General features: G+C 44.8%; 1 protein-coding gene across 1 annotated transcript; it reads right to left on the bottom strand.

Annotated features, from left to right (window-relative positions):
- Nucleotides 1–11,359: 11,359 nt before the first annotated feature.
- On the bottom strand, nt 11,360–25,826 carry LOC116949343 (protein shisa-4-like). Its single transcript, XM_032966542.2, has 5 exons — nt 25,589–25,826; nt 18,597–18,780; nt 16,536–16,669; nt 13,713–13,933; nt 11,360–11,873 (listed from the first exon to the last, which is right to left on the bottom strand). The coding sequence occupies exons 1-4, from the start codon at nt 25,650–25,652 to the stop codon at nt 13,773–13,775; spliced, it is 543 nt and encodes a 180-aa protein (XP_032822433.2). The 5' UTR covers nt 25,653–25,826; the 3' UTR covers nt 11,360–11,873; nt 13,713–13,772.
- Nucleotides 25,827–26,760: the final 934 nt, after the last annotated feature.

The following is a 26,760-nucleotide window of genomic DNA, read 5'->3' as shown; positions in this document are numbered from 1 at the left end:
TCTGGGAAGGGTGCAAGTACATGGCTCTAGTCAACCGAAGAACAAGTGCCTGCCAACATCACCTTCCCCCTTGATAATTTGCAACATTAAATATGCGGTCCTTTATCCTTAATTTTATTTTTCATTAAATTCTAATCATCACACCAAAATACAATTATGCGCATTAGTCACGGTGTTATTGAGGTTAAGCCAATGTTAAAGAAAATGACACATTTTAGATGTCAGGCTTATGTTAATGTACTGTGACAGATGTGCACAGCGCAGCAACTTGCATTGGTTTCTGATCGACGTATAATCCCCACGTGAAGATTTAAGGATTCGGAGCGGTGGTCGCAGTGGTTAGCGCACTGAACGATGAACCTGGCGATCTGAGAGTGATAGATACCCAGCCGTGCCTGATATTTGTGGCAAGTGATATCTGAACTAGTCCTGCCCCTCACTACCTACTCCCCGCATCACCATACCCTACTAACCAGCATGGTGAAGTATGGTCAAATAACATCCATGAAGGGGGCCTTCATCCATCAGTGGATTGGCGCAGAACATGTACACAATTATGAATTAGCCAATGAGCGAATCGCCTGGAATACAACCGGTCAAGTCAGATCTCTGAAGCTAAGCAGGTCTGTACCTGGCTTGTGCTCCTATGGTTGACCCCCACGCAGCACCAGGTTATCAGAGGGCTGAAGGGCTACGTAGTGGGCAGTCAAAAGCAGTGTTTTAAAAGCCATCGTTGAACTGTACTTCTATGCTCCCATATCTGTGCTCCACGTTGTCACCAACTCACATTGGCCAGCATAGCAAAGAATATTCGTACAATATCGACCGCTAGCTTGGCAAGGAGTGGCCCTCATACGGCAGTGTGTTCACGATGGAATAAATGTGAAATCCATTGTCTAACATAATACAGGTGTTTTGGGGTTCGAGCGTGTAAATATAAATGTGTTGTTAAACCCGCCACCACCCGACACAGCCAATGCGTAAGGTTTGTCACGTAAAGGGACCATGCCAATGATTTACTCGTACAGCACACCGGTGTGTCGGAGAGCCAAGGTACACCATTTACATTGTTGAAGTCAGCACATTGAACAAATTGAGATCTGCGTGTCAACAAACGAACTTCCACTCACATGAATGTGTTTTTGTTTCCTTCCTCCGAACTGTATATAGGAGCGGCGTTTACACTCGTGCGTAAGTGTTCGCGGGAGGGCTGTACGTCTCTCCGATGTGTTTCTCAAGTCGCATCGCAGCACAACCCGAATGCACATCTTGCACAGGACTGTGTGGGGTAGGGGAGGCTGGCGTTCATGCCCGAAACGCTTCCGATCGCTTCTAGTGGTGGATCAACATCACCCCCTGTCGATCAAATCCCGGTGGGGCATTTTTCGAAACTTTAGAGACACACTTGCGGCGGCGGTGGAGGAGGATGGTGCCCTCTTCTTTTGGTCTGAATGTAACCCGCATGCTCGTTTAGGCATGCCCAGAGGCGTTTATTGAGCCGCTGTATATTTTTAACGGAGTCTTGCCCCTTTAAAACAAAAAAAATATTGCCGTGGATTTCAAGAAAACCGTGCAATCAGCACAAGGTACGGAGCCGTGCACACGCAAATGGCAGGTGAGCAGCTTACGCAACCGTGGCAGGACAAAGCTCCCCCACCCCCCACCCCGGCCCGACGAGGTCACCTTCAAGGGAAGAACCGTGCAGAATATCTTGCGGGCTTAACAAGATTAGCAGACTGCCATGAGAACCAGCATCACGCCTCGCACTCAGCAGCCTCAGAAGCGCACGCCACAATGATCACGGAAAATTGCAAGATACCTCCCCCCCTCCCCTCCGCATATTTCCCAATTACGCCAAGGACTTACTTTGGAGGGCCGTGACAGGCAAATCAATCTCCGAAAAATTTAACTTTGACCCGAATTGATTTCACGGTGGGGGGGGGGGGACAGTTTCGCGTAGCCGATTCTCGCGCATCTTACACATGCAGATATGAGCGTGTGATCACATTAAAACATTAAAACAGCTGCTATGGTTTTCGGAGGGGGGCTATGGATGCGGTTAAAGCTTGGACGGCAAACAGCTTATTGATTGATAACCTGCAATTGATCCGGGCAACTGCATGCGCCTGTTCGTGGTGGTCAATAAACTGCCAGGGCTTGGGACGTGCCGCGCTCTATTGCTGTCCCAAATTGGGTCAAATGACACTTCGTAAAAAGCACGGCACTCGTGCAAAAATTTGGAACCTCTAGAAAAAAAACAAAAAAAATTGGTAAAAAGTCATCGGCCAACATAGCTAGAACCTTAATGGCATAAATATCAATACTGTCGATGCATGTGCAGTGGCAGCATTCGCAGTGGAAGATAAGCACAGAAAGGGCCTTGGCGTTTGGAGTTATTTTCACTGATTTAGTGAGTTGACTGAACAAAGCTACGTAAAAGGGACATTTAATTGAGCGTTGATCATTATTTGTGCTGCCATTTCTTTATTTCTCCTGCGGCGCTGTCATTCTGCTCTGATTTTGTTTCATTTTCCTCGCCGTGTTTGGTTGTATTGCTTTTTGTCATTTCTCGTGACCCGGGTGACTCGAGTTTTGCCGGTCACTTAAGATCTCACGTGGTTAAATAACGTCTACAAAATAACTGTACGCTACGAATTTGCCCTTTAAAAAGAGCGTTGCTTCAGGCAACTGACCCAAAATCAGGCGTATACCACCATATTGTGTGATTTTACTCGGAGCCTATTGACATAAATACGTGTGTAAATAATTTTTTTAAAACCTCTTCAGTGATATGTTCTTTTCTATAAAGCGCCGCACGTGAGCCTAAAAAAAACCCCCGTGAGTGTGCATTAGACAGTAATTTGGATGGGTAATCGTAAGGACACTGGACTTGCAATTCAGAGGATTGTCCGTTCGATTCAGTCTCCTGGAACGCCAGTCGAGACAATGGTGCAAGTTTTCTTAAATCCCCCCCCCCCAATGTCCGTTCACGCAGCAGTATTAAACGGGTAACACCGCTGATTGAAAGCTTTCGTGACTTTACCGAAAGAGCTAAGATTATGGGTAACACCGCAGTTAGTCGATCAGTGTGTCGCACGTGGCAGGTGTAAAGTGTGGAGTACTCCCACATGTTTTTTTTCCAAGACGTCTGACTAGCATGGAAGAGGAGGCCAAATTCCCCTCTGGAGAGGCCTGCCTCTCGAGCTCCCTCAAGTGGAGACCCCTTCGGTTCGGCAGCGGCGTGAGACAGCCATTTGCGGGGGCTGCGCCTTTGCTTGAGTAAACTTAGTGGTGAATCATAGCCTCGCATTAAACAGACAAGCGGGTGTTTTTCACACTCCATTCTCCACGCAAACCCTAAGGTGCACCATTACAATTTGATTGATCATTTACATTCGTATGCTCATGGTTTTGCTACGCCTTACACACACCTGTTGGTTGGTATTCATGGGAAACGTCGCTGTTGGATTGTGCCGTAAGGACTTGCGGTCCGAGAGCCAAAAACGTAGGCAATGGGAATGCGTAATTGTGTTTTTACTTTTTTTAAATGACGAGATTTTTTCATTAGAAAACACCAAAAAGTGCCCTTCCAGCAAAACTAAATCCTTAAAAAAGAAATATTTTAAAATTGCAATTAATTGATAATACTCTTTGGTTCTTTCGGTAAAGTCACGTAGATAGAAAATTAATAGATCACGACGTTTCGATCGCAACACAAGCAAACCGTCATCAGGTGAAACAAACACAGCAGGATAACTGCTGACGTCACCACGGTACCCGAGGGTGCACTTTTACAATTTGACTGACGTCAGCAGTTCTCCTACTGTTTGTTTCACCTGATGACGGTTGCTTGTGTTGCGATCGAAACGTCGTGATCTATTAATTTTCTACCTACGTGACTTTACCGAAAGAACCAAAGAGTATGGATTCCTGCAGTCACGAAAGCTTCAAATCAAGATTAATTGATAATAATTGGACCATTACATTTGTATAGGCCTGAACTTCATTTCAAAGCAGTTGATTGCAGCAATTACAGTGAAGGGGGGGATAGAAATTATAAGCAATTTAAAAATTAGGTCAAGAATTGGTGTGCGACTTTTCTATAACATTTTAAATTTGCTTCAGTGTATTAATTGGGTAATCGCTCAACGGCTAATCTTAACAACTCATATATATAAGGAAGTTTTTTGGCAAACTTACAAAATATTTTCTATCAGCTGTCATGTGTTCTTTATATGACTGTTAAATTCATTATCATATTCGTCACAATTACATATGTTAGTCGTCAAAACTACCAAAAAATGGTCCGTATGGTCTACGTTACATTGGGGGGCTTAGATAGACAATGGAATCACCCCACATGCACTCTGTGAAAAGTCAATGTGTGCAGATGAATGTGTGATCCCGTGGAAATGAGACTATTGGGCCATCAGTAGCCGTTTGATGACTCCCTTAGGGCAGGGTACAAATATAAAGCAAAACATGACCTCAAGATCAGGGGTAGCCACCTTATCTCCATCAGAGCTGACTCTAAGACAACAATACATCCATAATTTATTTAAAAGCAATGGAGACTCCTTATGAAAAAAGTTTCTTCATGGAATTTAGCACGGATATTATAATGTCACTTATATTAACACTGTTGGGAGAGGTGGCGCAGTGGTTAATGTACTGCGCTGTGAATCCGGCAGTTGGAGTAAACTCCTTCACGAACGCACATTGATCAATCTGGCGAACTATGATCCGTACATTCTACAGATGAATTTTAAACAGAGAGGCCTTTATCTAGCAGTGGGTTACCAAAGAGCTGTAAATTAAAATATACTAAAGATTACTTTTTAAAATATTAATTATTTTTTCCCCAAATATTTCGTCGTACAAAAATTAGCTTCGCGTCCCTTGTACAGTTGTGTTCTAGTCTCGGCTTAAAGTGGTAAGTTTTATGATTTCCACTTTGCGAAGTTTGCAGTTTGTGGAAATTTTATGTTATCGACCAATGGGATCTGTTAGCGGAACAAGGCGTATTGTGCCTCGTGTTACACGCTGTGCTTTTGCTTTGAAGCATTCCTGCTTTTCAGGTTTTAAGTGCTCTGAGGCTCCCAAAAGGATCCGTTATATACTGCACTATATTCTTGACTGAATTATATATATTCTCACAGCCATTGCAGCTGTCTTGAGGCTTAAAGCATTAAAAAAACATGCCAGCATCGTTGTATTTGCTAATGATATATTTCTTAAACTCATTGGATCTTCCCTTTTGAAAAAAAAAACGTCAATTAAATGGGACAAAGTGCCAATTAGTTGAACTCTTAACTAATATTACAAGTTGTGAAATGCTTTCAGTGCTCAATACGATGTAGCTAGTTAATCACACTTCGGGTGCTGTGCACATTTGTGAAAGAAACAGCTCGGTAAATATTTACATTCGCTTTAAGGAACTGTGACAAAAAATTGTACGTGATTAAACGCCAAAGGTCCAAATAGGACACCTTGGAATTTTCTCAAACTTTAAGCAGCGTGATACTTAGTGGGATTAAGCGGCCAACTCACGGACACCGTTCTCATGACGGATGTTCCCAACTACAAAAAAAAACCCTTCATGTATGCAAAAGGAATTTCCGCGTATAATGTGTATTCATTGCGTGTCTTGTTAAACACTTTAGTCAGGAAATGTCTACATTGTTGAGACATTTTCGTAGAGAATCTTAAGTAGAGGTAGCAACACAGTTCTAATTGCCTCCCCCCCCCCATCGAGAAGTGGAAACTCGACAGCTCAATCGGGCCTCTGCGCCGATACAAATTGCTCGTCCGGATGGCAGCCTCCATCGCCGTGTGCCGATCTATCAGCGCCACTCGATGCCTCCTCTCCCGTTGGCCCAGAGAGTGGAGCAAATCAATCTCCTGCGGATCGCGCATCAGCACAAGCCCACGGGGAATATGTAAACGGATGCGGTGCGCGCTTGCGACGAGGTGTGAATATTACCGCGGAAGACGAAAGTAAATATGCCACCCATCAGGGGTTTGTGGGTTTAACTTAAATGTAAATGTGTGTCGTTAAAGCCGCCACCACCCGACACAGCCAATTAGTAAAGGTTTGTCACGTAATCAAAACGTGCCAATTCGTTACTAGTACAGCACACCGGTGTGTTGGAGAGTAACCCCAATTGTAAATGTTGTGCATTTACTCTCCAATACAAGTAACGAATTGGCATGTTTTGTTTACGTGACAAACCTTACTTATTGTCTGTGTCCAGTGGTGGGGGGTTTTACGACGCATTTATATTTTCGAAATCTAACCCACAAACCTCTATTATGAATAATATTGGTAGCGAAAGCCTACGTGCTAAACTAAATATTCCACTCGCGTGGGTTTTTGCGGCTGTGTTTAAAAAGCCCTCCCGATGCATTTGTGCGTTCAACGGCGTGCTCCTCGGAATGGTTGCACAGCGTTTCCAAGCCACGTGCCAGGAGCTTTTTCGGTAACTGAATGTCTAAATTCATCGTAAATGTAAATAAGCCGCTCGCAATTGTGGGCTTCTAGAGAAGACACAGGCTTTCTGCTTACTAGGTCGTCGAATTTCAGCCGCTAATTTTAAGTTTACTGCCGTGGTTTGCCGTTGGCATTTAGAACTCTTTAAATGTACGCAGGACAATAAATGCTCAATATAATTTCATAGACTGTTGGGGCAAGTGCTGTTATTGAGCACCTACAAAGGCGTGAACGGAACACAAGGCAGTTTGTATTGGAAGCATCATGCCCAGTTGATTTGTTTTCCCAGTGCTAATGTTTTGCAACTGCATTGGTGATCATGTAACGATGCTCGAGTTCACCAGAAGATGTTCGCCGTGGCTGGGAATCGAACCCATGTTGCTGGCTTTGTTACCTCGCCACTGTGCCGCCACTCCACGATTTTAATTTTGCAATTTGCACGCACCAAAATCACAAGTGGCATGCGTGGCGACATGTCAGTAGTGTATTCGCAAATTTTAAAATAAATGTTCATAACGATCGCACCCCATGCCCGCCTACTCACACCCCACTCCCCTAAATAATTTGTTAAATGTGCCCAACGGTGCTAAACATTGGAAAAATCACGGATTACGGCTCACTTGAGCTGGGCCAACTGATTGGGGTCAAGAGGGGCGATCATTTTGAAGGGATTTCAGCAGCGTTTAAGACAGTTCTGCAAATGAACTGTAGCATACGCCTCAGCTGCTGACTGCACTCTATCGACAGTTCCGCAAAGATCAATGGCAATGCATAACTGGGCATCTGTTAGTAGGGTAAACGTGTCTACAGCAAATCTGGTGGATTTTGAACGCTGGTAGTGGATTATGAATCGTCATGCCAGCAATACGTTATTACAATATTGTATTTATGAAGAATGGAAAGGCTTTTTTTTTAATCCGCTGTCGGATCAAGACTTTCACTCCACATCGATTCATGATCATTGTTTAACCATACTTCACCGCGTTGGTCAGTTCTGGTTGCTGAAGGAGAGGGGGCTCAGGACCAGTTCAAACATTGCTCTCCACTCGTTAGCCGTGGCCGTGAATCGGACTCCGTTCGCTGGGTTCAGGGGTTCTTCACCTTTAATGGTTCCCAATCGTAATTTTTGTTTATCAATGTTAATAAATACATATGTTTGGCGAAACAAAGTAGTTGTACTTACGTGCCCGTGCATAGTTTGTGTTTTCGATTATTTACCTTCGAAAGAAATCTGGCCATGTCGCGCACGCCCAGGGGGCGATGTGTACCCCAAGTTCAGAACCGCCGGCAGAGTTCATAGCACGGTACGCGAACCACTCTGCCGCAACTCCATCACAATAATAATGATGTCCACGTACCTGGGAAAAGTATCGCTGAATCTCAAATACAGTACTTTTTTTTGTAAGGGTCCTTCATTTGGATGTTTTGATAATTCTGCCAATGAGCGGAATGTAGGAGAAAATCGGGAGTGCTCGAGACTTAAAGGTCTGCACAGATGGGTTTTATGAACCTACTTGCAATTTTGCCATCGTTTGGTCACACCACAGCCCGGCAGTTTTGAGAGTTTCACAAATCGACGTTACCCACCAACCATTTCCTCCAATGTGCTGGGATCGTGGCCAAAGTGCTGAATCAACGTATGTGTACGCATGTGAAGTTCGCGTTATGATATTAAAGCAACTAAATCAAAGTTTAATGGAACTTGCAAAAACATGGTATGTCACGTCATTTCTTGGTTAAAAGCGTGCTGTTCTGATGTTGGAGATCGTTTCGCGAATTGCATAAGAGGGTATTTGTTTACGTTTCTATCTCCAGGCGAGGCTCACAGCAATTCCCACGGACGATTCACCCTGGCAGTGACCTGGGACGTCACTCTGGGCCCTTCAAACTGCCCTTCGTCCGGAGGCGACCGAGCAGCCAATCGCACCAACGTGACCATAGGGTTTACCCCGTATTCTTGTACAGTGAAATTGAGTTTTCAGGTCCATACGGCGTACAGCCGTTTAAATATGGGCGAAGTTAGCACGGGGAAGGGGAGAATGGTTAAGGCTTTAAGGACGATGACGGAAAGTAGTCGAGAGATACGCTATTGAAAAAGCTGAGTCTTAAGGGATGAACTAAAAATGGTTAGCAAAGCGCCAAGCCAGCTAAGTAGGATCCAGCAGCTCAAATATTGCCCCCCCGCCCCCCCCCCCCCGTCTTATCTTTCACACACAAGGCAAAGCCAGGTTTCAGTGTACATGGGAGTTGGCTGGTTTAGGCTTCTTCAATGACAGCCACTGAAATACTACAAATCATGAAATCAGGGTTTCATTTCAGCCAGAGCTGTTCATGACTGAGCACTGGAAACAAATCTCCTAGGTCTGAGGTAGGAAGGACCTGGGACTTATTTAATGAGAAATTAAACCATGCATGAAAGTGTTGTTTTGCATTAAGATGAGTCCAGCACAGCTGCACAGGAATTATATTATGTAGAAGAGAAATATTTGTTGCATTACAAATAATGCCGTGTAGATAGTGGGGGGATATATGGTCATACTTCACCATTATGGTCAGTGTTAGTTCGTGATGTGGAGTGGGCCTCAGGACCGACTCAAACATGACTCGCCAATGACGTGAGCCACGGTTGAGATCCAAACTCGGGCTCGAAGTACCACTGCATCAACCCCCCTCCTCCCCACATACAACATATATACCCCGCAAAACATTTATTATGTACATTGAACTTGTTTCACACCATACGTAGCCAACCCTGCTCATCGGAGGGGTGCATCAGACAATGCGTATATCATGAGCTGAAGAATAAATATGAACCCGTAATTAAATTAATCCTTCCACCCTGAATAGTTATTGGAATATTGGCGACTGCGTGAGACCAACCGGTGGTGAAATGCCAACGAATGAACGAACAACAACAGAGGTGCAACCGAGAGCGTACGGAACGATGGAATCAAGGTGCACGTGAGCCAAATCGCAACCACACAATGTTCTAGGTAATGACATTGATAAGGGGGTAGAGTGGTAGACCTTCATTTAGCCTGATGATGATGATGATAATGGTTATTGCCATTAATGGCCGTAAAAAAACTAAAATGATAACGTTACACAGCAGCTTTTTTTATTCCATGTTAACAAGAGTTTTTGTCTAGGAAGAAGCAAAAAAAACAGAAATGGCCCAGATGTTGGTCGCATTTGTTTGTGCTTGTGGGTTTCGAAATAATTTCCCAGAAGAACGTAAAGGGGCTATAATAAATGGGGATCCCTCTATACCCCCACACGTTCCTTTGTGCTTGACAGCAGACATATTTCAAGTGGGTGTCGTTCTGCTCTCTTCCAACTCGCCTCAGGTCGCTGTGTCCACGGTGCTGCATGAGGTATAGTTTGTTTTTAGCGAATTTGTATTGCCGATATACCGCGTAATTTACTTGGATTGTAAAAGGTTTCATTAGCCATTGCATGTGGTCATTAATAAACGTTCAACCCAGCATTTTCCTCTCCCCTCCGTCATTTGGGAGTTGGGCTTCCTGAAGCCCTCACACTTTATTAATACGAATGTACTTAGGTGTGCCGGAAAGCCACACCGAGTCGTACCACTTGCATTCTAAAGATCCCGTATTTGTTTAGGTTTTCCTGCCGATCAATTACGAGTTGGAGGATGAGTGTAAGGAAACCGAAGCGCCCGCAGAAAACCCACGGCTCGCGCGAAGGAAGGGGGGTAACGCTCTATCCCCGTACAGATTCGAAACAGATGGAGGGATGGGTCCACTCGCTACACTGCCCCCTACTAGCAACACAGGGCAGGGTACCTGCCTCGCAGCTGTGCACGCTGCATTTGCTTTATCACACTGGTAGAAAATCAAGTGAAGTGTACAGGCGGTGGATTTGCTCCAGGGGCTACAGGCCGATATGGGACCCAAGGAGCCAGGCTTCAATGTATGTCGTGTTACAAAACCAACACGTTACACCAGGCTAGGAAGAGGGCTGGAAGATGGGGGGGGGGGGGGGGCAGTCATTGGCAAGGGGCAGAGCACTGCCGGCTTTAGGCGTGGGCAATGCGGCCATTTCTCGAGGGTGGTTTGGGTTATGTCTATGGTTTCATGAGGATGTAACTTTAGTTAGTTAGGGGATAGCGTTAGAGAGGTTTAGGGTTAGTCAGGGTTAGTCAGGTCTGGGGTTAGGGCTCGTCAGGATTAGGGTTCGTCAGAGTGAAGGTTAGTTGGGGTTCGGCAACGTCAAGTGCACATGGCGTGCTCACACGGCAACAAGACGCCTGGGAAATAAGACGGGGACCATCACGCGGCGCCCCCCGTTAAAAGCGTTCCCTCGATGTGAGCAGTGCAAGTCAGACAACCGGCTACATTCGGAATGAATAGCCTTGGTCTACGCCGTTGGGAGACGCGATGAGGGCGGCGAGGGAGCCCGGGCCACCACCCCTACGTGTCATTCCTAGAGCCAAGGCCCATGCCAGCCATGCTAAGACTTCTGGCTGTCCACCCCCATGAATCTCAACATTTAAGCGGAAAAAAAGGTTCCTTTTTGTCAAACTTTTATTGAAACGATATCCCCACGCCGACCTATTGCTAGCAAACAGCAACACATGTAAAACATTGCATATGAAATATTATGTTCAATTGTACTGTGTGAGTTGTCTTTCTTAGTTTGTTGTCCTTTCCCGCACCTCCAATTGACACGGCTGGCTACGTACAGTGCGAAAGAGGTTGAACATACACGTCTGTGCCGTACCACTCGCATTCATCTCTGGATAAGCACGTGCTGAGACCGAATATCTTAATTATCTGTATGACCAGAGGCATTGAAACGTTGTTTTGGTTTAAAATGCCCACAATGTTAAAGTTAAAACATCTTACGTTATTCTTTTGAATAGCTTATCGTGCAAAGAAATTAGGACCACAAACGTTTTTTTCAATGTTAGAACACCGATCAGTTCCTATTATGGCCTACTTAAAAAAAACACAAAAAAACTGAAAGATTGTGCTGCCATCTGCTGGCAGGACAGAGTATAATAGAGTGCTGTATATAGAATTATTACTCTTTGGTTCTTTCGGTAAAGTCACGTAGGTATAAAATAAAATTAATCACGACGTTTGAAACGCAACACAAGCGTCCGTCATCAGGTGGGAAAGCCCGAAACGCCGTGATTTATTTTATTTTATACCCACTTGGTGACTTTACCGAAAGAACCAAAGAGTATGGATTCCTGCAGTCACGAAAGCTTCAAATCAATATAGAATTATTATTATTCGCAAGGCGAAAGATTTAAAGTATACCCATTTCGTGGACTATGTACAATAGCAACATCTGCTTGAGCCCTTCTGCTTTCGTCTCTCCGTGCTTTCTTGAGCAGGTGAGCCAGGCTACTGACCTGTGGGTAAAATGGAATACAACGAGAACGTCAGCCATCAGACAAACATACGGCGGCATTTGCAACGATCTCAAGCCGGTGTCTCTCCGAATGCAGGGCACGCGTTGTGCCTCCCAAGGAGGTTGTTTTTATTTGCGAGCACGTTACATTCTGGCTTCCAAGAAAAGAACAACAAATGACCGACAATTCATCCAAATTGTGTTCATTGCTTTCCACAGTCACGCAGGTGACTTCAGAAACGTATTTGTACAAGTGTTAGCATTTACCTGACCCTCCCAGCTCCCTGCAAAGCAGCTCTCTCTCTCTCTCACATACAAATTTGCATGCGGTTTAAACATGGGTGGAGTTTTTGGGGGCGGGGGGGGAGGCAGCACTTATTAATTTATTTTCAGTCGTTTACAATGAAGATGAAAAATAAATACATTTTGTGCACCCGCGATTCCTAATGGGAGGGACAAAGCGAACCGTTACCTCCCAAATACAGAAGTCAAACTCCGCCTGTGGTTTTAAACAATATTACAATAAGGCACCTTGAGCATATGACTCTCTTTAAACAGGTCCCTGCAGGGTGGGCTGGTAGAAGTTCGCAAATGAGATAATGTGACTTCCAAATGTAGGGTACAATAAGACATATCAAGTCTCTGCGCTGTCTATTGCTGATTTTACACCCAACAGCACGAGATATCACTTCGTTAAAGTATTGAAAGGGGACGGACGGACACATTAATCTATTGCAGGCTGGTACACTCAGTTTACAACTTCGTTCCTACCAGTATAAAGGTTCATTGTGGCTCATTAAGAACACGAGTGTTTTTAATTATTGGGTGGAAGTATTGTGACAGGTGGTGTGTCTACGTTTTTACGGTATACAGGGGGAAACGTTTCTCTCCAAAAATCTTATTGATCTTTGGAGACTGAAACTTAAAAGTGAGGTGTTTGCGATATTGCATTGTTACGGAGTTTTGAAATCACATTTTTTTGGTTTGAACAAGTGCAAAATATTTAAACCGAATAGGATGGATACAAATGTAGGCCTTCCAAAAAAAATGTCCTGTGTGTAAAGATAATAATTTGAATTCAATAAATGCATTTAGGATCACGATTAAAGCAATGCTCAGATTGTAGCAGATGCTGCAGTGGTTGTAATGGTTAGCAGCACACCGGGGCTTGCAATCCAGATGTCCTCGGTTCAATTACTCGGCTCAGCAGTTGAAACGATGGGGCAAAGTTCCTTAAATCTTCCCTGCCTCTGTCCGCCCAGTAGTGTAAATGGGTACATCGGTCAGTCCATTAGCAGGTCCCGTGTGGTGGGGTAAAGTGCGAGAACTCCCACCTCTTCCCAGACGTTTGCCCAGCATGGCAGCGTCGGCCAAACAAACCTATCGAGCACCCTCTTTGTGTCGAGGCATCCACCAGAGGACACTCTCGAGCACCCTCTCTGTGTAGAGGCTTCCACCAGTAATGGCATGAGCAAGAATTTGTAGGGCTGCCCCATTAGGTTTTCCCCTTTTTTTTTCCTCTTTAAAGTTCAGGTACTGCTTAACCCTTTCACGTACGATCCCGTTCTGGAATCAGAAGAACATTTAACAAGGCCATGCGGGAGGGCACATGGCACAGTTTGGCACCGGCTATTATAGAAGTTATCTGCGGTGAGTACGTCTTTAAAAACAACGGCGCTATGCCTCTCCAAATAAAATTAACGCTGAACCGCTTGCAGGTTCCGGACATTCAGCGGTGAACGAGACACCCCACCCCCTGCATCTTGCAGATGTCTCGGAGCGGAAAAAGGATTACTGCGTGGGGAAAGCAAGTGAAAATGCATTGGAGCAAAAAACCCACCTGCTGCATCCACGTTCGTACCAGGCCGCCCCCACCCCCCGTCGCATAGCCTCTCTGGGCTCAGCCTTGCCACTGTCTTGCAGGATGTCCGGCCGCGGGGGCAGGAGGCGGAGGGTGAGGGTACTGCCCATAGTTGGCATTGGGGGGAATGTAGTAGGCGGGCTGGTGGGGATAGAGAGTCTGGTTCCCTGGAAACACCTCTCCGTTATGAGGCTCTTGGACTGCACACAGGGAACAAGAAAGCGGTTGCGTCGTTGTGCAAATCTGCAGCACGTCGATTCATTACTCACAAACTATTAAACTGAGAATAAAAAAACAGAGCAACATCACCCCCTGCTGGCGAGCTTTGCTAGTCTTAAGGCAGGCGCTGCGTACACCTTGTGTCTAACAGAGACAGCTGCCACTGGGGATTCCAGTGAATAGTCTGCAGCAGGGCAATGAAATAGTTGAGATGACGTGTGATGCAAGGCGCTTCAAGTTGTTGAGCCATTTCAATGCAATACAGTAAATACAAATCCTTATCCTCACGTTTTGCTTCAACTAGGCATGTTAAAATTCTGGTGGTGGCGGCTATGCAATTTCTGTAATCCGGCACTGTGGAGGCGAGGATTGGTGGACCTCCCCATGAGCGTCTAGATGCCATGCTCTGCCTCGCTAAGAGAAGGCAGTACAGCAAATATGGACTCCACCTGATTTAAAACTTTCGTGACTGCAGGAATTCATATTCTTTGGTTATTTTAGTAAAGTCACGTAGATAGAAAATAATAATAAAAATTAAAAATGTAAAAAAAACAAAGAATATGGACTCCACCTGTTCCAGCTGTACGGGATAGTGTTGCCCTGTCGCGCAGGTGGAATGTTTCCTCCCACACGTACTCATTAATTGGTCAATAACATCTTAATATATAGAGGACAGCAGAGCTTGGGGAGGAATTTGGCACTGGCTCACCACCTGGCTACTGTTCTTCACACCTTTTAGTTGTTCTCTTCAAGGGCGGGTAAATACTTGTGCCCTTTGCAAGTTGAAAATAGTATTCAGTCTAAACCGTAGACTTTCACGACCAATATCATCCGCAATATAGGTTTTTTTGGGTTAGATATAAGTTTTCGTTAAACCCACCACCACCCGACACAGCCAATTAGTAAAGGTTTGTCACGTAAACAGAACATGCCAATTCGTTACTAGTACAGCACACCGGTGTGTTGGAGAGCAAATCCACAACATTTTGTTCGTGTTAAAAACACAAGGTTCAAAAATTCATCCATTTTTTAAATCATTAAATTGTCTAAGGTAAATCAAAAGTAAATAGTTATTTTGTCGGTGAGCGATCTCTTTATATTGAATATTTTTCAAGTCGACGTGATCCCAACCTCCAGCCAATCAGGAGGCGGGGAGGATGATGCAATGTTCCCATGACCACTCGGATGAAAACTGATCTAGTGTACGGAACCTGGCAAGCGTGTCTGGCGCGCGATTCACAATGTGAAGTTACCAGTCCTAGCAGACGAATAATGTTTTTTCGGGCTTGCGTGGTCCCCTAAACGAATGGAGCTGCACGGTTCAACACGGGCTGCCCTCAGAACCAGTTGTGAGGTCACAAGGTTAGTACAGAAGGGACACCCAGTCAATGGTATCTCTCGCTAAGGTCAACTTCAAGACTGTGTTTTTTTCATTAACAAAAAATGTAGATGGAAGAAAGTGACAAACGGAATAGATTATTGCCTGGGATCGTGTAAGCTAACCCCAGAATGCATTAGAAAATATAACAATGGCACGAGGGGGTAGGTGGGATGCAGGGGGAGGGACCAATCCCAAGGAGGTGCACGGCTTTTATAATTAAATACAAACATGGCAAATATGTACACGTACAATAGGTGATTGCTAAGACTATCATAATTGAATCCAAGCATATGTTAAAGATTAATTCATAATAGTTTTTTTTACATTAACCTCTAAGTACCACTTCCTGCCACTCCCTGCTCCATTATGGATGCACATTGATTGGGTCACCTCCCCACCCCCTTCCTTTTAAGGTCCAATACTGGAAAATTGGTCACGAAAGCCTCCGTGTTAAATTTATGTTAAACCGTATTTAAATAAATACATCGAGTGGGAGGGGGTTTTGAGTGATGGAGCCGGACAAGCCATAGGGCAGCAGTCCATCGGGCAAATTCTCGGTGGGCCGGTCAATTTCCAGGGCCGGTGGGCTGTGGGCAAATTGCAAATGTGATCAGAGTAAAAAATATATATACTTGTTTTTTGTTTAAAATATTTCACTGCCTCTAATGTGTACGCTTCATTGCTTTTTTACGCTCTCAGTTGGCATCGAGTCCCAGATTCGGCAGCCCCAGAGACTCCCCGGCGGCCCATCTGTTTTTTGGACCAGCCCAAATGGGTCAGTGAGATCGCGCGGCAAAAACCACGCCACTAAGTGACATCGAAAATCTAGCTACGAGAGTACAGTTTGTCTCACAACCCATTTAAACATTTTAATAAATGATTTCCCATAGCCCGAATTTGGGCCGGTTTGTTTAAAAATGCCTGGCCCGATTTTTTTGTCCCAGTCTTCAGTCTTGTCACTGGGAGGAACCCAATCCACAGAGCCACGCAGCTTTTGAAGCTGTGGGACAATACGGCTCGCGCTTGCCCTCCATTGGTCATGCAGCACGAGGCTCGCAGTTCATCAACGGTGGGAGGAGGAGGGGGAGATGAACCCGGGCCGGCAAGCGTCTCGTGAACCATTCCTGGGCTTGAAGAAATTCTGGTTCCCCTATGGTCACGGAAGAAGATGCATCGGAGGGGGGGGGGGGGGGTGGTCTTACTGTGCACGTGTGTGTAGGATTGCTGCCGGTGGCGGTAATAGTAGCAACAAGAGCAGCAGCGGCAGCAGATGAGGACCACCAGCAACAGCAACAGGACTCCGACTCCCCCCATGATGCCCATGAACACGTTCGGTCTTGGGAGAAGAAATAAAAGTGAAGGCGATGAGCAATGAGGTGCTGCTCATCTCGTGTTTATTGGCACTCGTGAACATTCCACATTCCTATGGCGGGGGGGGGCGAGTCTTTACGTTTGACAACCAGCGTTGACTTACCCACAAAATGATGTTTATTGTATCATTTCTGGACGATGGACTGAGTAACTCCCCCCCCCCCCCCCTTACAGAATGTGAACTCGTAACCTTCCGACTGCAAGCCGCTCGCTCTATCACCGAGCCACCTGGTGGAGGAATATTAACATCACTGTGGGTTAATGAGAGGGTTGTTTCTAGAATTTGCCCAATGTGAGCCACGTCTGTGTCACTACTCCTTTCCTTGTGTTTCAACAAATAAACTGCAGGACACACGTTATCCAGCTCGCAATCCCCACTCGGTGTGGGCTGCGAGCGAACCTCCGCCACCTTCTCTAAAACTCAGGTGTGCACTGCGTCTGGGACGTGTGTCCGCCGAGTTTCTATACCTCCTCCCTACGTAGCGATTTATGCTCTGTACTGGGTTCCGATTGAAATACGATTTTAAAAAAAATGTGTTTTTAAATACAGGGGCCGTCCATAAATGACGTCACGCACCTAGGGGGCGGGGGAGGGGGGGGGTCAGACATTTGTGACGATGAGTGACGAGGGGGGGGTGGGGGTTTGAGAAATGTGACGTCACATCAAAATGCGCAACTTTAAATATAGACAACACGTTCTACTTAATTAAATAGACTTTTTAATAAACGTTTTCTCCTACAACATCAGAGTGCAGCGCCACATTAAAAAAGCACTGCAATGACAATAGTTTAAAGCGATTTGAAGCATGTTAAATTTTTTGGGGAGGGCAAAGCTTTATGACGTCATATTTGAGGGGGGGGGGTCTGACTTTTTGTGACGCCGTGTGACGAGGCGGAGGGGGGGGGGTCAAAAATCGTCCAAAATCGCGTGACGTCATTTATGGACGGCCCCATAGGACGTCGCATGTTATCTGACTGTCACACATCCACCCTGTCCAATTAACTGCCCCCCACCCAGTTCATTATTTGTGTAGTTGTGGCTGTCAGTATGTGGTTGGGGAGCGATAGTCTAGGGGGTTAGCGTCCTACGCTACGAACTCGGCAGACCCGAGTTCGATTCCCGCTCACGGCCAACAACGGTGACAAATATACTGAACCGGTCCTGGTGGGTGTGGGCTTCTCCAAGGTCGACTCAACCTCAAATGAGTACCTAGTGCGGTGTGTAAACATCGCCACTAGAGAAACAAAGGCGGACGGGCATGGTGCTGGCCACCCACCCTCTCTCGTGTGCTGTGCCGTCCTTCATAGGTGCTTGCTAACAGCGCTTGCCCCAACAGTCTGTTAAGGCTGTATAAGGGATCTTTGTCATTGGATGTTCACAATTTCAACCTATGCACAATCAGTAATGTTATTTTTAACTTTTCATAAATTTGCTTGGTAAAGCATTGAAGCAGTCTGCTCTTTTACTTTTATCAAGTCAGCTTATTTATGCACGGTGTAACTGTAATTTTCAATAGATGTTCACATATCGGGCCTTTCGACATATTCGCATATCGGTCAAGTCCCCCAATGAGTTGGATTTGGCACAATGTGCTGCATATCAAAATCTTAAAACTCAACCCAAAATAAAATAAGTCAAAATATGCATGAATTATTTGTCATTTGTAACGTTTTGGTAATGACCCTTCTTTATATGTTCCGTAGAAGGCTCACCTATATTGTAAAATGTGTTGCGTTTTTGTTATTTGTGCTGAAGCACAATTTCAAACGCAGTATCACAAAAAAATAGTAAAGTGCCATCGGCAACATTATTGGTTAATGCTGCGTTGTGTATACAACGGCACAAACTGTCAAGAAGTTGTATTGCGATCTCACGTACAGCGCTAACAAACCTCATGTGGAACATGTTGCAGATCTGCTGATGAAAGTCACTGATGCGCAGGCTGTTAGAGATGCAGCAGTAGACACCATTGCAGTCACCGCAGCAGAAGGTTGGCCAGATGCACGGAATCTCAGGGATGTAAAACCCACTCTCCGTCTGATGAGCCAGGCAGTTGCCATCCCCCCAGGCCACACCTGTCAGGAACATTCCAGGTTCTTAGTGTAATGGCAAAAAAAACATTGAGAGACGCATGCCTGGAATTAAAGAGGCAGAAAGCGGAAACTATGGATTAGAGAACGTACGTTGGTTAACAAAATCATTATATCTATTGAGACAGGTAAGCGGGCTTGAGCAGGACACGTCGCTGGAAGGGACGATGGATAAGAATAATAACGGCAGCAGCAGAAGAATGGAACGTGTCCAAGGGTATGTCCACCGTGCAGATCGAGCGATGAGATCGGTTGATGTGCAGGTGCCGCACTGCGGGATCGTGAGAAGTGGAGGCGGCATGGGGAGGCCTTCATCCAGCAGTGGATTGATCATGGCTGATTATGAATGTCGTTGCAGAATGTTTAGCCTTCGTAAGAGGATAGTATATGACCAAATGTACAAACTTACAAAGTAACAAGCAATTGAATTTAATTCCTTATTGGATGTTTTCGTGTTAAACAGGGCCCCATCTTCAAAATGGAGTTCCCTCACCATTAGTGTCTGGCACCTAATTCGTATTTTTTGTTAACAAGCCTGACTGAATGTCAAAACTAGCCCAGAGCTTGTTGAAACAGATGTCGGTGGATAACATTGATTGGGAAAGCCCATGAGTCGTTAGACTAAAACATATACATTTTATTTTCTTACAGAGAGACAAAGAGAGATGTACAGTATTCAATTATTAAACCATATAAACGCCCAACTTTATCTGTGATGAATATGATGAACGCTGCACTTCCAGTCGTTTTCATTCAGGGGCGCTGAATACTTACGCACCCCATGCATGAACGACGTCTGTCAGGGACAGAAGTTCGATAACGTTGGAATCGATCTGCTGACGGCGGTCTTCTCGCATGGCCAGCAGCTCCGTGTCGCCTTAACTCGATCCCACAATCCCAAACAGGTGAAAGTCCGCATTGAACCGAACCCCCAGCAAGGCCATCGACTCAACGAGAGAAGATTAACACGAAATGTCGTTTTCAATTAAGTCTTCCAGATGTAAAATAATATTTGTATATAAACAACTTTCTCTATCTGTCTATGATGAACGCTTGACAGAGAGAGAACGACGCGATTCGGTGTTGATTCCCAGAATCCACTTGGCCACCACCGACACGACTTTGCCATTTGTTTTGCGACGACAATTTCCCATTCTCCCCGCATACGCTATCACAATCAACAAGTCGCAGGAACAGACGTTCCATTACGTTGGTAAGCGTACAACTTTATCTATCTTTCTATAATCAATACTAGGTAAAATTTTGATTTAAAGCTTTCGTGACTGCAGTAATTCATATTCTTAGTTTTTTCGGTAAAGTCACGTTGAAGAGAAACAACAAAATAACAAAATATATATAAAACAATAAAAAATTCTCACGACGTTTCGACCATAACTCAAACGGTCATCATCAGGTGTGTCGGTTTGCATACATTTATTTTTAAAACGGCACATTTATTTATTTATTTAAAAAACGTTGGCGTCACGCGCAGCGATTGGCAGTTTGCCCAGGACTAGTCCATCTATTTTTTTGAAAAGAGGAGGGGGGAGACGAAATTTTTTATAATGTATGCTGTCTGAAAGCCACTGTAAGCGTGAACAATCAATCAAGAACTGAAATGATTTATTAAATCTTTCCAATGATTGCTAAGATAGAATCCATCTTCTCGGTTGAAATTGTCTCTGTGCTTGTATATGTGGATAGCCTCATGAACGAATCTCTCATGGAAGCCAGATGGCTTACAAAGAACCTCCGTCTTGGAAAAGTCAATGGCATGTGAGCCTACTGAATTATTGTTTTTTATTGTTTTTTATTGTTTTATATATATTTTGTTATTTTGTTGTTTCTCTTCAACGTGACTTTACCGAAAAAACTAAGAATATCAATACTAGGTTGTTGGGGGGTGACGCAGGTGCCCCCCAACAACCTAGTATTAGAAATAAAGTAATATATATTCTTGGTTCTTTCGGTAAAGTCAGGTAAAAGGGAAACAATAAAATAATAAAAATATAAAACAATAAAATTCTCACAACGTTTCGACCGCAACACAAGCAATCATCATCAGGTGTGAAAACCACAACAAGAAAATTTCAAATGTATTATTTTATTGTTTCCCTTCTACGTGACTTTACCGAAAGAACCAAGAATATGAATCCTTGCAGTCACGAAAGCTTTAAATCAAAATTTCATGTAATAGATAATTTATTGCGATAGCATCTCAGAGAAGTAACACCTTCAACCGGAAATCCAAGCAAGAAATCAAGTGATGGAATCTTGACACCGACACACAGCCCGCAAATGGATACAACAGTTAATCCGCAGGTCGCATGCATTGGAGAAAAGAGTCGGCACCCCAACCTATTTCAAGACATCAGGCTGGTGTGGTAGAGTAGACCAATCACACTCCAGAGGGGCTGTCTAGAGCTCCCTCCAGTGTAGGCCCTTCATACCAGCAGAGGCGTGAGCAGGCAATTGCACGGCTGCACCTTTACCAACTTGTAACAGGCATATTATGGAGTGATACTGCATTGGCAGCGGTGTTCCAGTAAGAATAATAAAAACCTCAACGCATTCGTCAATAGCGCTGTGGCCTTAACATGAAAAATATACAATTTGGGGCAATTATCCTTCTTCATAGCACTTAAAAAAACGTGTTTTGGTTTTAGCACGGTTGGCTACGTACGGTGCGAAAGAAGTTCAACATACATACATGCAGTGGTGATTGCAGCTGAAACTGGAGAAGACGTTCCCCAGCCAGGGAAGACCACAACGCGTTACTTGCCGTTGAAACGGGTGCCATTTGACCTCAGCGATGCCACGAAAAAAACAGCCCGTCTTGGCACCACAAGATGTGTGGACATTAAACTTGTAAAGACAGCATCTACCACGAGGTAACCACGCCAACACCTGCCGCTGCATCTAAACTCCATAGTTGTCAACCCATACGGTTTACCCTGTATTCTTGTACAGGGAAATTGGGTTTTCAGGTCCGTACGGCGGACAGCCGTTTCAATACGGGCAAAAATGTTTTTATTTGTTTGTTTCTCCCTTGTGATGGGACGTTGTAGGATGAACGTTGAGATTTATAAGGGCACCACGGGGTGACCGATAAGGTGTGGATTGGTGTGTAATAAAGTAGGGCACTGATAATAGGTTGACAAGTAAACTCAGTTGTCGCCTCGTGTTCTGAGGACAGTATTTACCGCAGCTAGATCCCCCGGGGGGGCACATAGACGGACGTCATTACTAACGAGGTTGATGGTTGCCCATTCATTACGACATAGCAACTCACTTTTACAATGAGAAGTTGGGCAAGAACAAATTGGTTTCAGAATTCATTTCCGGTTTTTTTTCAATCCATGATACAGTAACGAAACATTCCCTTAGGCTTCTAGAGACCGAGTAAAATCAAACATGCCCGTACAAAACTTAATTTCACAGCGGATTTCGGCGCGTTTCTGCAGTGGAGTTTCCAATTGCACTTGAAGAATTCCACAAATGCAGGAAGCGGTACGATTTTTGTTTGTTTGTTATAAACTGCAATACTCCACACACAGCAAGTTTAATTACCTTAGGCTTTGCACCAGCATGATACTTCACAAATGGCTCCACTTAATGAGTTATTTAACTTGGGAGTGGCACGTGTTGTGCAAAAGTGATGCACAATCCATTGCCTCTTCAGAGGCATGGTTTGAACATTTCACTTCCACAGTACAAATTAAAGGTGGGAGGAATCCCCTTCCACTCGACGCTTATTATTCTTCATGTACTGTGTCCCTTTGTTAAGGGTCATTGCCACACACTGCAACGCTACAACGAATGTGCACGGCGTATTTATATTCGCCGAGAAAATAACTTCGCTTTGACCTTATTCTAAAAGGGGTCTAATAAAGGTCACCAAACACGGACGATTAAACTGGATTTTCCAGTTGCGTAGAGGGGAGGGATCCGCTTTAGCGCGCACTAAAGAAACACAAAAGAACTGTCAATCTCCCTCGGCCTGGGGCTCCATGCAAGATCTCACCTCGTGGAGTTGTAATGATCACGAGAAGGGTGAGGAATCAGCCCAGAACTACACGGGAGGATCTTGTCAATGATCTCAAGGCAGCTGGGACCAAAGTCACCAAGAAAACAATTGATAACACACTACGCCGTGAAGGACTGAAATCCTGCAGCGCCCGCAAGGTCCCCCTGCTCAAGAAAGCACATATACATGCCCGTCTGAAGTTTGCCAATGAACATCTGATTGATTCAGAGAACAACTGGGTGAAAGTGTTGTGGGTCAGATGAAGCCAAAATGGAGCTCTTTGGCATCTACTAAACTCGCCGTGTTTGGAGGAGGAGGAATGCTGCCTATGACCCCAAGAACACCGTCCCCACCGTCAAACATGGAGGTGGAAACATTATGCTTTGGGGGTGTTTTTCTGCTAAGGGGACAGGACAACTTCACCGCATCAAAGGGATTATGGACGGGGCCGTGTACCATCAAATCTTGGGTGAGAACCTCCTTCCCTCAGCCAGGGCATTGAAAATGGGTTGTGGATGGGTATTCCAGCATGACAATGACCCAAAACACACGGCAAAGGCAACAAAGGAGTGGCTCAAGAAGCACATTAAGGTCCTGGAGTGGCCTAGCCAGTCTCCAGACCTTAATCCCATAGAAAATCTGTGGAGGGAGCTGAAGGTTCGAGTTGCCAAACGTCAGCCTCGAAACCTTAATGACTTGGAGAAGATCTGCAAAGAGGAGTGGGACAAAATCCCTCCTGAGATGTGTGCAAACCTGGTGGCCAACTACAAGACACATCAACAAGGGTTTTGTCACCAAGTACTAAGTCATATTTTGCAGAGGGGTCAAATACTTATTTCTCTCATTAAAATGCAAATCAATTTATAACATTTTTGACATGCGTTTTTCTGGATTTTTTTGCTGTTATTCTGTCTCTCACTGTTCAAATAAACCTACCATTAAAATTATAGACTGATCATTTCTTTTTCAGCGGGCAAACGTACAAAATCAGCAGGTGTTTTCCTGTTGCCTATATATGCGTGTGCATAACGCACTCAAATACGCACTCACTTTAAATCATATACAAAATGTCTTCTCACTGCAGGGCATCTTCCTTTTATGCATTTTATACCATTTTCACCAGTTCTCCCTTTGTAAATGAGACCTCTTTCCTCTTGTTTTCTGGTTAACTTCCCTAAAAAAGTAGAATTTCTGCATAACCAGCGTAAATTGTGTGGGGGGGGGGGGTGTTCTCTCTGAACTGACTTCCTGAATAACTCACCAAATCCCTTTGTGAGATGACACACATTGAATAATGTAGACAAATGACAAAACTTTCACTATTAAACGTCATCAGAACCATGGTCAATCCACTGCTGGATAAAGGGCTCTCCAAACCGCACACAATCTGATTTCAGCACTCCATCCCCAAATGCGATCCTGGGCACATTCCCTCCATTGCCCATCACATCATCACCACTGGCCGGCCCGATGATGATGATGATGTGACGGCGACGGTGATGATGATGATGATGTGACGGCGATGATGATGATGTGACGGCGATGGTGATGATGATGAAGTGACGGCGATGATGATGATGTGACGGCGACGATGATGATAATGATGTGACGGCGACGATGATGATGTGACGGCGATGATAATGATGTGACGGCGATGATGCTAAAGCGCAGCCAGCCGAACAAAAAAAACATATTTCCATTTAAAAATAAAACATGCTTCAAATCGCTTTAAACTATTGTCATTGTAGTGCGTATTTAATGTGGCGCTGCACTCTGATGTTGTAGGATAAGACGTTTATTAAAAAGTCTATTTAATTAAGTAGAACGTGTTGTCTGTATTTATTTAAAGTTGCGCATTTTGATGTGACGTCACATTTCTCAAACCCCCCTCCCTCCTCGTCACACATCGTCACAAAGTCTGACCCCTCCCCCCCCTAGGTGCGTGACGTCATTTATGGACGGCCCCTTAAAATACAATTTTAAAAAAAATAACTAAGACGTTTCGATCACAACGCAAACGATTGTTATTTCCCTTGAACCTCCCATCTACGTGACTTTACCGAAGGACCCAAAGCACGTGAATTCCTGCAGTCGCGAAAGCTCTAAGTCAGGAGCTGCAGCTTCTCAAAGTTCGATTTTGGCCTCCGCTTTGCACGCGCTCTCGGCGTCTTTCCGAGCGCTTTTGGAGTCGAGCACCCCACATTGTGTACCCTCCACCGCACGGCTACCTGCCGAATTCGCTTGCGATTTGCTTTGTGCCACCATGCGGCAGAGCGGGTAGCGGCAGCTTGGGGAACTTCATAAAAGTTTGAAATTGTTTCAAATGCCGCGCCCGGAGATCGAACCTGGCTTGCGACGTGTCCCGGAAGTGCGTGCTAAACCACCATCCAGAAACATGATTCCTGTACGTACGCATCAATATGCACATGGGGATCGTATTTCCTTCATTACAGTGAAAAAAAAAATCTCTGAAAAAAAATCTCTTTAGTTTTTTTTTTTATAACACATTATCTTAAAACATAACCCGTTAATTTCACTTTGTCAGAAAGCGTATGCTGTAGACCTTACAGCAGATAGCAACGTTCACTTCGACAGTCGCTCTCGAGAGGCAAACGTCGTGACACCACAACATGGGAAATGATTCCCCCCCCACCCCCAAATGCTTCAAGTCAAAAACTCATCAACGACACGAACCTACAGGCGAGAGCCCGAAACCACCCCTTCACGCCCTTCTTCACGCCGGCGAGAGAGTTGTCCTGTACTCACCAACGAGACCCAGGACGCAAACGGACAGAGGCAGCAGGAGCTGCTGCTGCGCGTTCCGAAACATCGTCGGTGGCGTTTTCGCGTTGGCCGTGTGCCGCTCCTCAGGAACCTGAACGCCAAACGCAGCTGCAGCAGACAAACCCGCTGTGGGACAGAATTGTATGTGTGTGTGAGGCGTGCCCTGGCACTACTCCTCCTCCACCTCCTCCTCTCTCTCGACTCGTTCTGCGTGTGTGTCGTAGGGTTGGGTTGTTTCCCGGAGTCGGTCGACGTGAATGCCAAGAAATGACTGGTTTCTCATCATCACCCCCACTGGATTCATTGATTGGTTCAATGAATCCAGTGATGATGATGATGCTGCCTGCGTTGGTGGTGGACAGAGGTGGTGGTGCACATATGCGCCATGAACAACGCAAATTAAAACTGAACGCATGCGTCATTTACACTTTGGCCTTGAAAGAATGAATATATATCCTGTATATTTGTTCTGTACGGTACAGCTAAGCACGAACTAGTGGTGTGGTTTAAATATGTCTTGAGAATTCCCTTGCTGCTGCAATGCCAACAGTATATGTTTATTTAAACAAACTGGTGTGTGTATTCGTCACGATATTATTAAGCGTCAACTCCATGAACCTCTACCGTGAAGTTTCTTCCAATGGTTTTTATACATCGCCATATATTTAATGTTTCTATAACTTTATTGTAATTAATTATGTGATTACTATCAACAATCTGCCCGAGCCAACTTACGCTACAGTGGATGTATTATATTTTAAATATATTTATGTTGTGCAGTTTTTTTTTGACAGTTATTTTTGTCACGATTTATGTTTGATCTTGATTTGAAGCTTTTGTGACTGCAGGAATCCATACTGTTTGGTTCTTTCGGTAAAGTCACGTTCCACCCGTAGACGAACGCTTGTGTTGCGCCCGAAACGTCGTAATTTATTTTATTTTATACCCACGTGATTTATGTTTGCTTCACCACTGTACTTTTGTTCCTGACGATGTGATGACCCGGCTCACTTGCAAATGAGACTTATCCTGATGTCTTGAGTTAAATACATAAACTTATAACAATAAAAGTATGTTGTCACATGCATAAAAATTGTATCAGTGCCACCACCATCGTCATCACACATTACGGCTGATGTACCGTATTCTTATCC

The sequence above is a fragment of the Petromyzon marinus genome, chromosome 36, assembly GCF_048934315.1.
Source record: "Petromyzon marinus isolate PM22_M1 ecotype Great Lakes invasive population chromosome 36, UKy_Petmar_22M1.pri1.0, whole genome shotgun sequence".
NCBI lineage: Eukaryota > Metazoa > Chordata > Hyperoartia > Petromyzontiformes > Petromyzontidae > Petromyzon > Petromyzon marinus.
The sequence above is the reverse complement of the archived record's forward strand: the minus strand, read 5'-3'. Positions and strand labels throughout refer to the sequence as shown.

Coding starts and splice junctions, on each gene's coding strand:
- LOC116949343 (XM_032966542.2), bottom strand. CDS start 25,652: ATGTTTCGGAACGCGCAGCAGCAGCTCCTGCTGCCTCTGTCCGTTTGC. Junction 18,781..25,588: donor TTGCGTCCTGGGTCTCGTTG/GTGAGTACAGGA, acceptor TGTTCCTGACAG/GTGTGGCCTGGGGGGATGGC. Junction 16,670..18,596: donor TGCAACATGTTCCACATGAG/GTTTGTTAGCGC, acceptor TCTTCTCCCAAG/ACCGAACGTGTTCATGGGCA.